Source organism: Zeugodacus cucurbitae, chromosome 6, assembly GCF_028554725.1.
Source record: "Zeugodacus cucurbitae isolate PBARC_wt_2022May chromosome 6, idZeuCucr1.2, whole genome shotgun sequence".
Lineage (NCBI taxonomy): Eukaryota > Metazoa > Arthropoda > Insecta > Diptera > Tephritidae > Zeugodacus > Zeugodacus cucurbitae.
The window spans coordinates 38,595,887-38,611,337 of record NC_071671.1 but is presented as its reverse complement, the minus strand read 5'-3'; the positions used below and the strand labels follow the sequence as shown (position 1 = coordinate 38,611,337).

The following is a 15,451-nucleotide window of genomic DNA, read 5'->3' as shown; positions in this document are numbered from 1 at the left end:
AAAATTAATTTTATTTTGAACGATTTACGCATTCATGGGCACATGAAATGTAAACGCACGAGCACACGCGCATAACTACAAAGAAATTACGTTAGTGCGCAAATACCTAGCCGTTGCCGTAGTGACCCATTTGACCTCGCTTTCAAAGGAACGTGCCGCATATGCACTAAATTACAATATTGTTTTGGTGTGGATACAAGAGTGCAGCAAATAAATTCGATGTAATGAAAACTCGCCAAAAATTACGCGCTTTAAAATTCATGGAAGTTAACGAACGTAAATGCAATTCAGCAGTTAAGAATCATGTCCGATAAGTCGTCTCACCATCCTTATATCCCTCCATACCTGCATACATTAGTGATGATTTTTGGTTACCTGAGCGTGAATTTAGTGAAATTTCGTTAACAAACACATACAGAATGTGTTTTATTGACAAAATTACGGATAAAAAATAATATACTTTTGATGTTGCTCTGAAATGCTGTGCGTTGTCTGAAGTGGTGTTTGTGCTGTGGAGCGATTGTAAATATAAAATTATAGACCATAAAGAAATTCGGATTTTTATGAAATGCTTCAAATTTTTCTGAAATATGCCTAAGGACCCAAACAAAGTATTATACCGGTGATGGTTAAATAGAGTTCTAATTATCTGCGCAAAGTTAAACACACATTTGGAAAGCATTTCATTTAATATTTAATTTGAAAAGTTAAAAGTTCTCGCATTGGGATCTAAAACTACTCAAACATAGAAATAAATAAATCTACAACCAAATTTTGGAATTACAGTTTAAAAAAGTTTTTTTTAGAATTTTACTTATAAAAATATACAGAACTAGCAGATCCGGCCGTCCGTTTTTGTGACTAAGGCATACATTAAATTAGTAAGTTTTCCAATATAGTGAACGATGGATAAGCTACACTTTGAGTATTTGAAGAGGCAGATATCTATTTGAAATGGATGTGTTAACAGCGACCTTACCATTTCCAATATCTAGCAATTGCTTCTACGATGTTAGTCCTTAAATAAGCGTTTTTTATACGCCATACTTCCCAAATTATCAACTTGCATATCTGGAGAATCTTCGCTATAGCGCTATTTTTGGCGATTTTGCAAACTGGTGTGAATATACATATGGGTCAGTGTTGTGTGTTATCTTAATAAAATTACATCAATAAATTAAAATAAAGTATAAAATGTTCGGTTGCACCCAAACTTAGCCTTTGTTACAAATAACTACTTACCTACTTGTTACAAATTGTTTTGGGCTATCGACACAACATTGTACAATTGAATAATAACAAAAATATTTTAACAGAACAACAATGACAACCTTCATAATATTATTATTTTTTGTTCTCTTTTTTTTAAATTTAAATTAAATTTTTGTTGTCAACTCAAATAAAATTCTGTTATTATTATCTTCCATGCAATTTTTCTATATTTACTTACTTTCTAAACCTTTCTTGGCCTTCCACGTATATTTCAAGACTAAAATTAGCCAGATCGGTGTGGCTGTTCTCGACTTTTTGCGAGACTAACGATCAGCAATTCATGTTTATATTTATAGAATACAAATTGTTTGTTGGGAGATTAGAAATGTGTGTATTTTAGACTTTTTCAGGCAATTTTTTAATTTCTCCTCCGTAAGAACCATCCTTGTACTTCAAGGAATATTTAAAAAAAAAAATTAGCAAAAACGGTTGAGCTGTTCTCGCTTAGCAACACATTTAGCGATTAATTTTAAATTATACATACATACATACATACATACATATCTAGATTAAAATGCTTATGAAAAAATTGATCGTATTGTGAATCTAAATTATCTTCAAACCCCGTGGAATACACACAAAATATTTCATCAAAATCGGCCCAGCCGTTTAGATGGAGTTCAATGACCAACACACGTACAGAAGATTTACATGGATATACATATATATAATATATATATATGTCCTCATACGACTGAAGGCTGACATCACCGCCATCCAAGAAGTGCGATGGACGGGACAAGGACGGAAGAAGGTGGGTCCTTGTGACATCTACTACAGCGGCCATATAAAGGAGCGCAAATTTGGTGTTGGATTTGTGGTGGGAGAGAGACTCCGTCGCAGAGTCCTGGCATTCACCCCGGTGGATGAACGTCTTGCCACAATCCGCATCAAAGCGAGGTTCTTCAACATATCGCTGATTTGCGCCCACGCCCCAACCGAAGAGAAGGACGATGGGACCAAAGATGCTTTCTATGAGCGCCTAGAACGCACCTATGAGCGCTGCCCCCGCCACGATGTAAAAGTCGTGCTTGGCGATTTTAACGCCAGGGTGGGTGAAGAAGGTGTCTTTGGCACAACAGTCGGAAAATTCAGCCTCCATGACGAAACATCGCCAAACGGCCTGAGGCTGATCGACTTCGCTGGGGCCCGAAATATGGTCGTCTGTAGTACCAGATTCCAGCAGAACCAAATCGATCACGTTGTGATAGACGGAAGACATGTCTCCTGTGTTTTAGACGTGCGTACGCTCCGAGGACCAAATATAGACTCGGACCATTATCTGGTCGCAGCGAAGATACGCCCCCGCCTCTGTGCAGCAAAGAATGCCCGTCAACAAACACATGGAAGGTTCGACGTCGAAAAGCTGCAATCGCAACAGACAGCCACGAAATACTCTACTCGACTTGCACTCCTGCTCTCTGAGAGCACTTATCAGCATCTCGGTATAAGGGAACTGTGGAACGGCATCTCAAACTCACTGCGTACCGCTGCAGCCGAAACAATTGGTTTTCGGCAACGACAAAAAACAAGCTGGTACGATGAGGAGTGCCGTCTCGCAGCGGAGAGAAAACAGACTGCCTACCTCGCAACGTTGCAAACGACCGCAACACGTGCGGGATGGGGTAGATACCGAGAGCTGAAGAGGGAAGCGAGACGCATCTGCAGACAAAATCACATAAATCTATTCGAAATATTGTCATTTATTTTTAAATTTAATATTTAAACTTATCCAAATAGACAGAATGTAATATAATGGGTAATATGATTCAAAAACTTCATCAATTTCATCAGTATACAGGAGCTAGATGAGGGTCTATACTCAACATGTTTCAACGCAGTTTTACTAAAATAACATACTTTTTGTAATAGTACAGTCGTAACTTCTGTTACAAGTTCTTATAAAATTTTAACTATAATAAAATTTGTTTTGAATAAAGTTAAATAGTTATTACTTGATTTTTAGGTGTATGGAAGCTAGGAAAGTAATAAAAACATTATGTGATTACTTTCATATGCCTAAAACGGCATTAGAATCGGCAAATAATTGGGAATCGGTTGGATACTACTTTGAATATTTATTATATCATGAGCATATTTATGTTTGCAATAGGTGGACTTTGGAATTTGTCTCTCGCGTTGTATATTTAAGTTAGCCCCTCTACGGCCAAATTTAAATCGAACCTGTGCTGTTAACAATGGGATCGTTTCAAGGAAGCAATTGGCCAACAGGTGAGGAATTGTGTTCCATCAGGACAACGCCAGGCAATATCGAGAGTGACTCGATAGAAGCACCGGGAACATGTTTTAGAGGTGTTGCAACCGCCATATAGTTCGGGGCACTAACTTCATGTCTATAGCGAATGATGTTGCTTATGAAAAACGAGGATTGAGGATTTCTTTGACAGCCGCACAATGAAATTATCTTCAACCTAACCTTCCATTTAAAGCAAAAATTATGGATTTACTGTTTACATTATATTATTTTCGTGAGGAATAAATTGTCTCTAAAATATGAACCAAAACGGTGTTTTAAAATGTGAACAGAAGAATATTAAAAAATAGTATATTATGGAATAAAAAACGGGGAAAAAATAAGGAAAGACATGTGATAGAAGTACCAAGAAACGCCAAAAAAAGGCTTTTGGTCGGTACTGGTCGATGCCGATTTGTCGGACTCTAACGAAATACATAGATTCTATTAACCCTTTTATGTCCGAATTAAATCGGACATACTTAAATACTGTTTGGAGTCAATGTTGATTTCGAAAGATGTGATGAAGCGTGGAATGAAGACCATTGTTGAATGAGGATAGTCGACATTTGATGTCAGGTCTGAGGGGCGACCTCTATTAAGATTTTGAATTATATATTACATAGTAGTTCATTTATAATATGCACACATAGTACATTTAAAATCTCTGCGATTAAATAATAAACTATTGACAATTGCCACATTAATACGTCACTTAACACTCCGAGAGATCAATAATGATAATGATTTTCTGTTGTTGTTTACGGCACCAGCAGAGCACTCGCCAACAGGCTGATCATCAATATAATAAAATTCTCCAATTTTTGCTACTAAAATTCGCTTTATCTGTTATTTCTTGAATCACTTCTAAGTTATCTTCTTTTCCAATGACTAGTGAACTCGTTAACAGTTCATTCGCGTGACTCCGCCCCACTTATTGTTCAAAAGCTATATCTCATAAACTACTCGACCAATTTCAACAAAATGAGATCGGTTTTTTCTACTAGTGTGTCTCTACGCCAAAATTTGGCAAAATCGGGTTAATTCTTCCTGTAACACCCATATACCTAATATACGGAATTTCCAAAATACGTTGGACTTTATACCGTATACATCGGTTTATATGTGAGATATCTTAGCAAAATGAAGTGAATGTATAATCTTGAATGTGATGTAGGTGGATGTTGAAAATTAGTGAAAACGATTTAGTAATTATCACAGCCCCCATATATTATATATAGTGATTCTAATTATTCTAGTGGACTCTATGGCGAATATTGTGTATTATTTTAGTACTAGATTTAAGGAACCCGCCAATTTGAAATTCTTAACATAGAAACAGTATTTTTTAATTATTAGCGCACAGCCAAGATGGAGTTTACATATAAAAAATGTATTGAAGACAATTTTGAATAAGAATGTATAGTTTTTATAAATAATTTACAACAAAATCGCATTTTATCATACGTCAAAATGACGGGTTTCAGTAAAAAAAAGGTAAACAATCAATCTCCGTAAATCTAGTGTTAATAACAATAAATAAATAACTTGCGAGAGTTTAAAATGTTTAGTTACACCCGAACCTAGTTCTTTCTTACTTGATTAAATTCACTTAATCGAAAAGCCACTTTTGCAGAATTTTTTTAAGCCCATGTGATCACATTGTAAAGATCGCCACAACTGGATCTCATTTCAATAGCAACGTCGAAATACGAAAATGTGTATAAAGAAGAGTATATAGAATATAAAACAAAATGGTATCAAGAATTTTGTATATTGGATTTTTAGCGGTTGGAAATAAATGTTGGCAACCGTCTAAGCTTTGAATTTTCATAAAATGATTTTCACCTACCTGGTTCTGGAGTTGTTGTTTGTTCATTTTCGGTGGTCGCGTTTGCTGTCTTACCCATAGCAATAATGAAGAAAGTCAGCAGAAAAAGTATCCATATCGGCTTATGTCTCAAGTGTTGCAAATTTTCGTGTGCAGTTATTGGAAACATTTTTGCATCTGATTAACAAACTATTTCAGTAGTGTATTGATTTTCCCACCTCATATATAATCATATATCTGTTTATTTCGGTTACTTGAGTTAAAGGTGTGTATACGCAGCACAATTAAATATTATCTGCTTACTATAATGAAATATATACATTTATAAAGCACTTTATTCGTCTAAAGACTTTTATTTATTTATAGATATTTTAATATATTCAGAAAGCTTAGAGTTCAAATCTCTTCCAGGAATTTCCGACCTTTTCACTTTCTGTGTTTATTCAACTCTGTGCAGACAGCCGAATAAACGACAAGAAGCCATACTGGAAAACTAGGTATGGAGTTCTTTATTCAGAATACAGCATTTATTTCTTTGATTTGTGGCATATATTAAATTTTGACCTGACAATTTCATACAAAATATAATAATTTCACCAGGTCCAAAGATAATTTTGTATAGCTGAGATACTGATAGCTGAGAGTAAATATACAAACTACAAATTAATGACATTGATATTCGTAGTAAGCTTACAGATGATTTTAATTTCTCTATATTCGACAACTTTTAGTTGAAATTATTCAAATTATTCTTGGATTCATATTTAAAAATATAACATTTTGTTTGTTTTAAAAAATTCAATATTTACTGTATTTGAATCAATGAAGAACCTTCTTTTTAATAACACTGCGCTAACCTGGAGTATACTCCTTGTGCGATCTTGGATCTCCTCAGCAAGAGATTTAAATAATTATCAACCAAACATTTCAATCAATAAATATAAACCTCAAGAAACGTTCATCTCAATTTAGAAATAAGTAAACGAACATCTATTAAAATATAAAATGTAGGAACAAGATTAGACCTAATAATTTTTTTAAATTAGTGGTACTGCCAGATGTGGCGACAGTTTGATCACAAACGAATTACAATATATAAAATTTAAAAATTAGAAATTAATTTTTTAATTTATGATTATAATATAAGGTCACAAGTGCATAATTCAAACATATACATAAAACACACATTGTTATTTTTTCACGTACAAACATAAATCCACGGACTTTTCTACTAAGACTCTGACTGCATCGCACCGAAATTGGATGCAATTTGATGTTTAAATAGGCTTTGTTAAATAAATGAATGCGAAATTGGGACTTGTTTAAGGGGTTATATATGTTTTTTATTCTTTTATCTTAAAGTATAAGAATGTTATCTCAAAATTCTATCCAGATTTAAGCAGTAGAAGCAAAGTTATAGCGTTTTGCATTTTGCTCCGCTACACTAGACAAAAATGTATTTGAAACTTTAAACACGATTATCTCGAAATCATGCTTTTCCGAAAACGTCGTTGCGGTGACTTGGATTGCCAAAAGAGTTTTAACCGTTTTATTAACTGATCGTAATTTATTTGCCGTGTCCTTGAAAAATTTCTAATTTCGTTTAAATTTTCATATCGATGTTATGAATTTTTAAATACATTTCATCAGATGAAAAAAGTAGCCTTTTTGAGTAAATCGTCGCAGTTTGCAGGAAAAAAATTTCTCATTTCAATGAATCGTTTAAGGACACCACATACTAACGAAATTTGTTTGGTTTTATGCTTTCAGTTGACCTGAGGGACTGGAATCATAGTCACGGAAAGCTTTTCGAAAAAAACGAGAAGTTTTTGCTAATATTTCGCCTAATTGAAAAAAAAAAAAAATATTCAGATGATATCATGGTTTAATATTTTGTTATTAATTGATTTTATTATTGTTTTGGCTCCTCCACTTTTAGCGGTCGATATACAAAGGTTTAAGTCATTAGAGGGCTGGAGTGCCTAAAAGTATTCTTTCAATGTTAAATGCGTGTGTTTAACAAATCGTCCGTGTTGATTGTTATACAACGCGATGCACAGAATATTTTCGTTGAGAGTGCACATTCCGACGTTCACGCATATCCGAAATACGTAGAAATAACCGAAACAAAGAAAAAACCACTTTTGTAACAAACGTATTCGAAGCACAATTCACACTTCATATATACTATTTTTCTTGCGTTGTACAAAGCGCACACACAAACACATGCAAGCATTCGTATGAACGTATCCGCTTATGTATATTTAACTGTATGCATATATACATACATACTATCCATAAAATTAGGATTTCGTTGTTGTTGCTATTTTTTTGACCACCTCAATTTGCTTCCAAAATCGTTTCCGTTTTATGAAAGGAACATGCAAAAACACAAAAGAACGAAGGAAATGTGTAGCCAAAAGTTTAAAATTTTCACACGCTTCAAAGCTAGAAGTTTTCTTTTTATTTTGATTTTTCACCACTTAACATATCCAGATTTGACACATGCGATTTTTCTACACACAAACAGCTACTTCATCTTCACATCAGCAAGTTAAGCCTTGTAGCTGTGTATAGGCATTTCTGCCGTTTTAGATAACATTAATGTTTAAGTAATTTTTCAACTTCTATCTTTTTTCTCAAGTTTCACATAACACTTTGCACTATTCGATTTTTGCGCCATTAACCGACCAGCTCAAATTCGCAACACGAACTGAAATCGAAAGCTGTTGATGTACTGCATTTATACACAACCACATTTCTTTGTTTCCGCACACGAATATGAAGGCAATTGTTCGTCCTGCCGTAAGGGCATGCGTGTTGAACGCGCTTTCCGAACAAACTACGTCTATTTTTAATGAAAAGCTTATCACTCGGAGCTTTTGAGAGAAAATTCGCAAATTATGGCCTTCACTTTCTTCTCATCTGCACATCTGTTTTAAGGCTCTTTCTTCATAATAACTACTCGCGGACGCTTGATATGCCAGACTACCGGCATTTGTTTATTTTGAACATTTCACACAAGCGGCTTTTTAGGCGCCACCTGATCGGCTTTTAGTGGTAAAGTGCCAATAGTTTGGCAGTAAAAAGTCAGTATGGGTATACGAAGAGAACGCCTTCATCTTTCCTCGCGACTTTCGAGTGTATACACTGGCAACTGATTGCTGTTTGGTGATTCTCCTTTCTACTGACCATCTTGTTATTATCGAAATGTATATTTGCCGCTGTTGCTTATTGTTGTTTTATTCAATATATCTATGTTGAAATGAAGTTGTTATCAATTCTTATTCGTATATAGAAATATTATCATTTGGTAAAGAAAAATTTTATGTGAAGAACCAGGTTACTCAAATAAATAGAATCACTATATAGTTTGTAATCCGCTTAAATATATTTGCGACGAGTAGAGTGAAACCAAATAAACGAATCTTTTGGATATTGTAGGAATTCAAAAAAGGATATTCAAAACTAAATGTTCATTTGGCTCAATTTTTTTTTGATTTTTCTTATTTGAATTTTTTATAGTTTATTTTTAAGAAGGTCTAATTCTGTTTTCAACTTTATTTGATTCTTTTACATTCCTTCTAATTATCAACTTTTAGGGTATTTTTACAATACTTATTAATTTATACAATCATATACAGTAGAACTTCCATAACAACTCGAACTTCTATAAGTCGAAGATCTCCATAACTCGAACTTTTGAATTGTCAATAGCGTTTAGAAATCAAATTTCATACAAATCTCCTTCCATAACTCAAACTTCCCTAACTCGAAGTTCTTCATAACTCGAACTCTTGAATTGGCAATAGAAGTCAAATTTCATACAAATTTCCTTCCATAAATCGAACTTTTCGACCAGGGCATAAACAAAATTTCAAATTTTACTATCGAGGCAGAATTTTAAACTAGTCCCTCTATATCATATGAAGGCGAACAAAAATATGATATTACACATATGGACAGCACTCAACAGCAAACTGCAACAAAACAAGTAAGGAAGAGCTAAAATCGGGTGTAACCGAACATTTTATAATCTCTCAATTTATAGATATAATTTAACTAATATTCCCTCTGAAATACATTAAAATATCTGAGATATTTACCGATATTTTCGGCGAAAAACTACCCTTAGGCACTGAGTTCTTCAAGTTCGATATCCGGGGTATTGAAAAGTCCGATTTCGACAATTTTTCCATAAGTGAAGCCACAGTGATATACAGTATTTGGGTACAGTTTTATCAGTTCCTTATGTATACTTTATAAAGTGAAGGAATTAGATGGAATACAAAATAGTTTTATAGGAAGTAAGCGTGGTTGTGCACCAGTTTCGCCCATTTTTCATCCGTGTTATCAGGGTGTCAAGAAAATATTGTATGTATGTGATTGGCGTTGCAACCGTTTAGCCGGTTATAGCCGAATCGACGATAGTGCGCCACCTCTCTCTCTCCTTCGCAGTTCGGCGCCAGTTGGAGATCCCAAATGTAACCAGGTCGCTCTCCACCTGGTCCCTCCAACGGAGTGGAGGCCTTCCCCTTCCTCAGCTTCCTCCGGCGGGTACTGCATCGAACACTTTCAGGGCTGGAGTGTTTTCGTACATTCGAACAACATGACCTAGCCAGCGTAGCCGCTGTCTTTTTATTCGCTGAACTATGTCAATGTCGTCGTATAACTCGTACAGCTCAGCGTTCCATCGTCTGCGGTATTCGCCGTTGCCAATGTTCTGAGGACCATAAATCTTGCGCAAAATTTTCCTCTCGAAAACTCCTAGTTTCGTCTCATCTGATGTTGACATCGTCCAAGCTTCTGCACCGTAAAGCAGGACGGGAATGATAAGCGACTTGTAGAGCTTGATTTTGGTTCGTCGAGAGAGGACTTTACTGTTCAATTGCCTACTCAGTCCAAAGTAGCACCTGTTGGCAAGAGTTATTCTGCGCTGGATTTCGAGGCTGACATTGTTCGTGTTGTTGATGCTGGTTCCCAGGTATACGAAATTATCTACGACCTCAAAGTTATGACTGTCAACAGTGACGTGGGAGCCAAGACGCGAATGCGCCGACTGTTTGCTTGATGACAGGAGATATTTCGTCTTGTCCTCATTCACATCCAGACCCATTCGCTTCGCCTCCTTATCCATGCGGGAAAAAGCAGAACAAACGGCGCGGTTGTTGCTTCCGATGATATCAATAGCTGTACACTCTTGTAGAAGATTGTACCTTCTCGGTTTAGCTCTGCAGCTCTTATAATTTTTTCCAGCATCAGGTTAAAGAAGTCGCACGATAGTGAGTCACCTTGTCTGAAACCTCGTTTGGTATCGAACGGCTCGGAGAGGTCCTTCCCAATCATGACGGAGCTTTTGGTGTTGCTCAACGTCAATTTACACAGCCGTATTAGTTTTGCGGGGATACCGAATTCAGACATCGCGGCGTAAAGGCAGCTCCTTTTCGTGCTGTCGAAAGCAGCTTTTAAATCGACAAAAAGCTGGTGTTTGTCGATCCTCTTTTCACGGGTCTTCTCCAAAATTTGGAGCATGGTGAATATCTGGTCAGTTGTCGATTTTCCAGGTCTAAAGCCACACTGATAAGGTCCAATCAGTTTGTTGACGGTGGGCTTTAGTCTTTCACACAGTACGCTCGATAGAACCTTGTATGCGATATTTAGGAGGCTGATCCCACGGTAATTGGCGCAGATTGTGGGATCTCCCTTTTTATGGATTGGGCAGAGCACACTGAGATTCCAATCGTCAGGCATGCTTTCTTCCGACCATATTCTGCAAAGAAGCTGATGCATGCACCTTATCAGTTCTTCGCCGCCGTATTTGAATAGTTCTGCCGGTAATCTATCAGCCACCGCTGCTTTGTTGTTCTTCAAGCGGGTAATTGCTATTCGAATTTCTTCATGGTCGGGTAATGGAACATCTGTTCCATCGTCATCGATTGGGGGATCGGGTTGTACTCTCACTGCCATTCAGCAGGTCGGAGAAGTGTTCCCTCCATAATCCCAGTATGCCCTGGACATCGGTTGCCAGATTACCACCTTGGTCTCTACATGAGGATGCTCCGGTCTTGAAACCTTCGTTAAGTCGCTTCATTTTTTCATAAAATTTTCGAGCTTCCCTCTGTCTGCCAGCTTCTCAAGCTCTTCGTACTCACTCATTTCGGCCTCTTTCTTTTTTTGTCTGCAGATGTGTCTCGCTTCCCTCTTCAGCTCTCGGTATCTATCCCATCCCGCACGTGTTGTGGTCGTTTATAACGTTGCGAGGTAGGCGGTCTGTTTTCTCTCCGCTGCGAGACGGCACTCCTCATCGTACCAGCTTGTTTTTTGTCGTTGCCGAAAACCAATTGTTTCGGCTGCAGCGGTACGCAGTGAGTTTGAGATGCCGTTCCACAGTTCCCTTATACTGAGATGCTGATGAGTGCTCTCAGAGAGCAGGAGTGCAAGTCGAGTAGAGTATTTCGTGGCTGTCTGTTGCGATTGCAGCTTTTCGACGTCGAACATTCCTTGTATTTGTTGATATTATATACCGAATTTCATTGAAATCGGTTAAGTAGTTCCTGAGATATGATTTTTGACATGGGTGACGCCACGCCCATTTTCCTTTTTTTTAATGTCTGAGTGCAGCTTCCTTCTGCTATTTCTTCTGTAAAATTTAGTGGTTCTGACGTTTTTCGTAAGTGAGTTAACTCACTTTTAGTAAATTTCTACATAACCTTTGTATGGGAGGTGGGCGTGGTTATTATCCGATTTCAACTATTTTCATGGTGTGTGATGGGCTACGTAAGGAAAACGACTACAGAAAGTTTGGTTTATATAACTTTATTGGTTTGCGAGATATATACAAAAAACCTATTTTGGTGCGGGGCCACACCCACTACCCCAAAAGAATTACATTCAAATATGCCCCTTCCAAGTGCGATCCTTTGTATCGAAATTTACTTTTATAATTTTATTTATGGCTTAGTTATGACACTTTATGTTTTCTCGGTTTTCGTCATTTTGTGGGCGTGGCAGTGCTCCGACTTCGCCCATTTTCAATACCAACCTCCTCAGGGTGCCAAGGAATATGTACCAAATTTCTTTAAGATATCTTTATTTTTACTTGTCATTCTTATCATTACGACTATATAACTCTTATACACTATATAACTCTTTTATTTCTGGATGATACAAACAACCGTTATGTGAACAAAACTATTATACTCTGTGCAACATGTTGCGAGAGTATAAAAATTATAGAATACATGTTTTAACGGTTGTTCATAAAACTTTATGCAAAGTAAATAAATAAAACTGGGTAGAAATTTATATTTTAGAGCTTTTTGAAAAATTTTATATTGTAATGAAAATTCTTTAACTCGTCGTTAAAGTCTCTCTAACTCGAAGAGAAATTCCACTGTAGTAGGACTCACAAAACTTGTGAATCATAGTTGAGCTATTACTCCCTCCTACTCAAATCTCTGTAACTGTTATTAGCTGCCCGAAAGAACAAAAAACAAATGATACAAAATATTGACTTTTTCCATTGACCACACAGATTTCAATCTTATTGCAACTATCATTCGTTTGTATGTAAATGTTTACATGCCTGTGTAGTTGACGGACTCAACAAAAAGTTGTCATTAAAATTTGCTGTCAAGAGTGACATCTAAAAACAGTGAACCTGTTCTCTAAATTAAATGTCAGATGAGTTTGCAAGAGGCTAAAAACAGTAACATACATACCTATGTACATATATACAGTACAAGGGTAGCACAATGTATCCGTGATTAAGCACCCACTGTCATTTAATGTAAAATGTTTAATTCATCCAAAATTAAAAATTGGAGTACATAATTAAACGTGGTTTTCAAGCTCATATCAAGCTCAAGCTGAATCGATTTAATAATAAAAACAAGTAAGGAAATGAAGTTCTGGTGTAATCTAACATTTTATACAATTTATTTATTTAGTTTTATTAATATGGGAGGATGGAGTCATTTGTAGAAGTTCACGTAAGTGAGGAAAGTTTCTGACTGTAATTCACTTGGGAGTGGCCAGGAACGATTCTTTTGCATGTGGCTCAAGCAGCTCATGACTTCCGGTCTTAGACCAAGTATCCTCTGGGTAGAGGACATCCGTTTTGAGGCGAGCTTAAGTGAGAAAGCGAATCTCACTTATGCGGTTGTGCGTAGGGTTTGGGACCCACCATATAAAAAAATTCACCAATGAAAACGAGAGACCTCAGATGAGAGACTCCAATTTTGTTGACGACCACTGCAAACGTATTAAGGACTACGATTCAAGGGCATACACCTGGAATGTCCGGACCCTTAATTGGGAAGGTGCCTCTGCCCAGCTGGTTGCTGTCCTCGTAAGAGTAAAGGCTGAGGATTGTCGTCTCGCAATGGAGAGAAAACCGACTGCATACCTCGCAATGTTGCAATCGATCGTAACACGTGAGGTATGGAGTTGATACTGAAAGCTGAATAGAGAAGCGAGACGCATTTGCAGACAAAAAAATAAAGTGGCCGAAATACGTGAGTATGGAGAGCTTAACAAGCTCACCGACAGGGGTACAGGGGTAACGCTCGAAAATTCTACGAGAAGATCCGCCGACTAACTGAAGGTTTCAAGACCGGAGCACACTCCTGTAGGACAACCAGAGGTGATCTAGTATTCGATGCCTAGAGTATACTTAGTTTGTGGAGGGAAGACTTCTCCAGCCTGCTGAATGGCAGTGAAAGTACAACACCAGGAGATGGGGAACCCGATTAACTTTGAAGTTGTAGATAATTACGTAGGTTCCAGCATCAACACCAATAATAATGTCAGCCTGATTATCAAACATATTAACAAATTATATGGTATAAAGTCCAATGAAAGTTCGAAACCCCATATATTTGGTATATGGGAGCTAGGAGATGTTATGACCCGATTTCACTTAATTTTGGCACGGAGACATACATATTATTAGATGAAATATATTCCCTCTGATTTTTTTCAAAATATTTGAGAGAGATCCCTATATTTTCGTTAAAAAATTGTATTAGAAGAACTGAGATCCTCATGTTCGGTATATGGGACCTTTAAAACATATGGTCCGATTTCGATGATTTTTATAAGGACGATGCCACACTATAAATGCAGTATTTGTGGAAAGTTCTGTTCCGATATCTTCACTAGTTCTTACTTTATATATTTGTAAACAATTCAAAGTTCTGGTATATGGAAAGTAGGCGTGGTTGTAAACCGATATGGCAAACTCAACATATCATTGGGACGCCATGAAAATGATACGAATCGAATTTCTTTGAAATTGGTCCAGTATTTTCTGATATATGGTTTTTGACCCATAAGTAGGCGCAGCCACTCCCACTTTAAATTTTGTATACCAATTTATGGTTTAGTTATGACACTTTATATGTTTTCGGTTTTCGCTATTTTATGGGCATGGCAAATGGCTAAACCACAAACATTTTAAAAATACATATGTATGTGGTAAATTTATTTATCATGGAATCAAGTAAATCTTATTATCATAGATATACATACATATATATGTATGTGTGCACATACTATGTAGGAAAATTGATACCACAGACAACTGCAAACTTACATATGTATGTTCAAGCGAGGACATAGATGACTTCGATGACAATTGATTTGTGCTTGCCTGTTCTGACAGATTTAGATAACAACAACACATTTAATAGGCGTGTTTTATTTGACCAGCAAATTAAGCTATTAGCTTATTTTGTATGGAAGACTTAGCATAAGCTATCATAGCTTGTATATTGAACTAGAGGCATTGGCAGTTCATCGCGTTTTTTCATTCACAATAGTAAGGTTTTTTCCAAAAAAAGTAGTTGGCAAATACAAAGTTTATTCATATTTATTTTGACCATCCCGGATCTAATAATGATTGTAGATTCGTTAAAAGATTAGAATATTATAGAAAAGCGGTAAACAAAAAGAAATTTGGTTTATAAATTCAACCGTTTTTTCTTATAAGTGATCTTGCACGGCGATTAAAAATGTCTCCGTCGTATAAATTTTTGGCAACATTACAATCTGGCAGTTCCACTTTCCCAATTGCGAAGCGTCAAAAGCTACTA

At 36.4% G+C, this 15,451-nt stretch overlaps 1 protein-coding gene across 12 annotated transcripts in view; it reads right to left on the bottom strand.

Annotated features, from left to right (window-relative positions):
- Positions 1–8,083, bottom strand: part of LOC105217478 (locomotion-related protein Hikaru genki) — a 28,365-nt gene extending 20,282 nt beyond the window's left edge. For 3 of the 12 annotated variants that reach the window (XM_011192497.3, XM_054233327.1, XM_054233328.1), the window contains exons 1-2: positions 7,650–8,083; positions 5,379–5,659 (exon numbers count right to left, since the gene is read on the bottom strand). In XM_011192497.3, the coding sequence (XP_011190799.2) occupies positions 5,379–5,526 (148 nt within the window). In that variant the 5' untranslated portion in view covers positions 5,527–5,659; positions 7,650–8,083. Of the gene's footprint in view, positions 1–5,378; positions 5,660–6,214; positions 6,329–6,563; positions 7,445–7,645 lie in introns of those variants that run through there. The other 9 variants (XM_029043575.2, XM_011192496.3, XM_011192499.3 and 6 more) reach the window with 9 other exon arrangements.
- Positions 8,084–15,451: the final 7,368 nt, after the last annotated feature.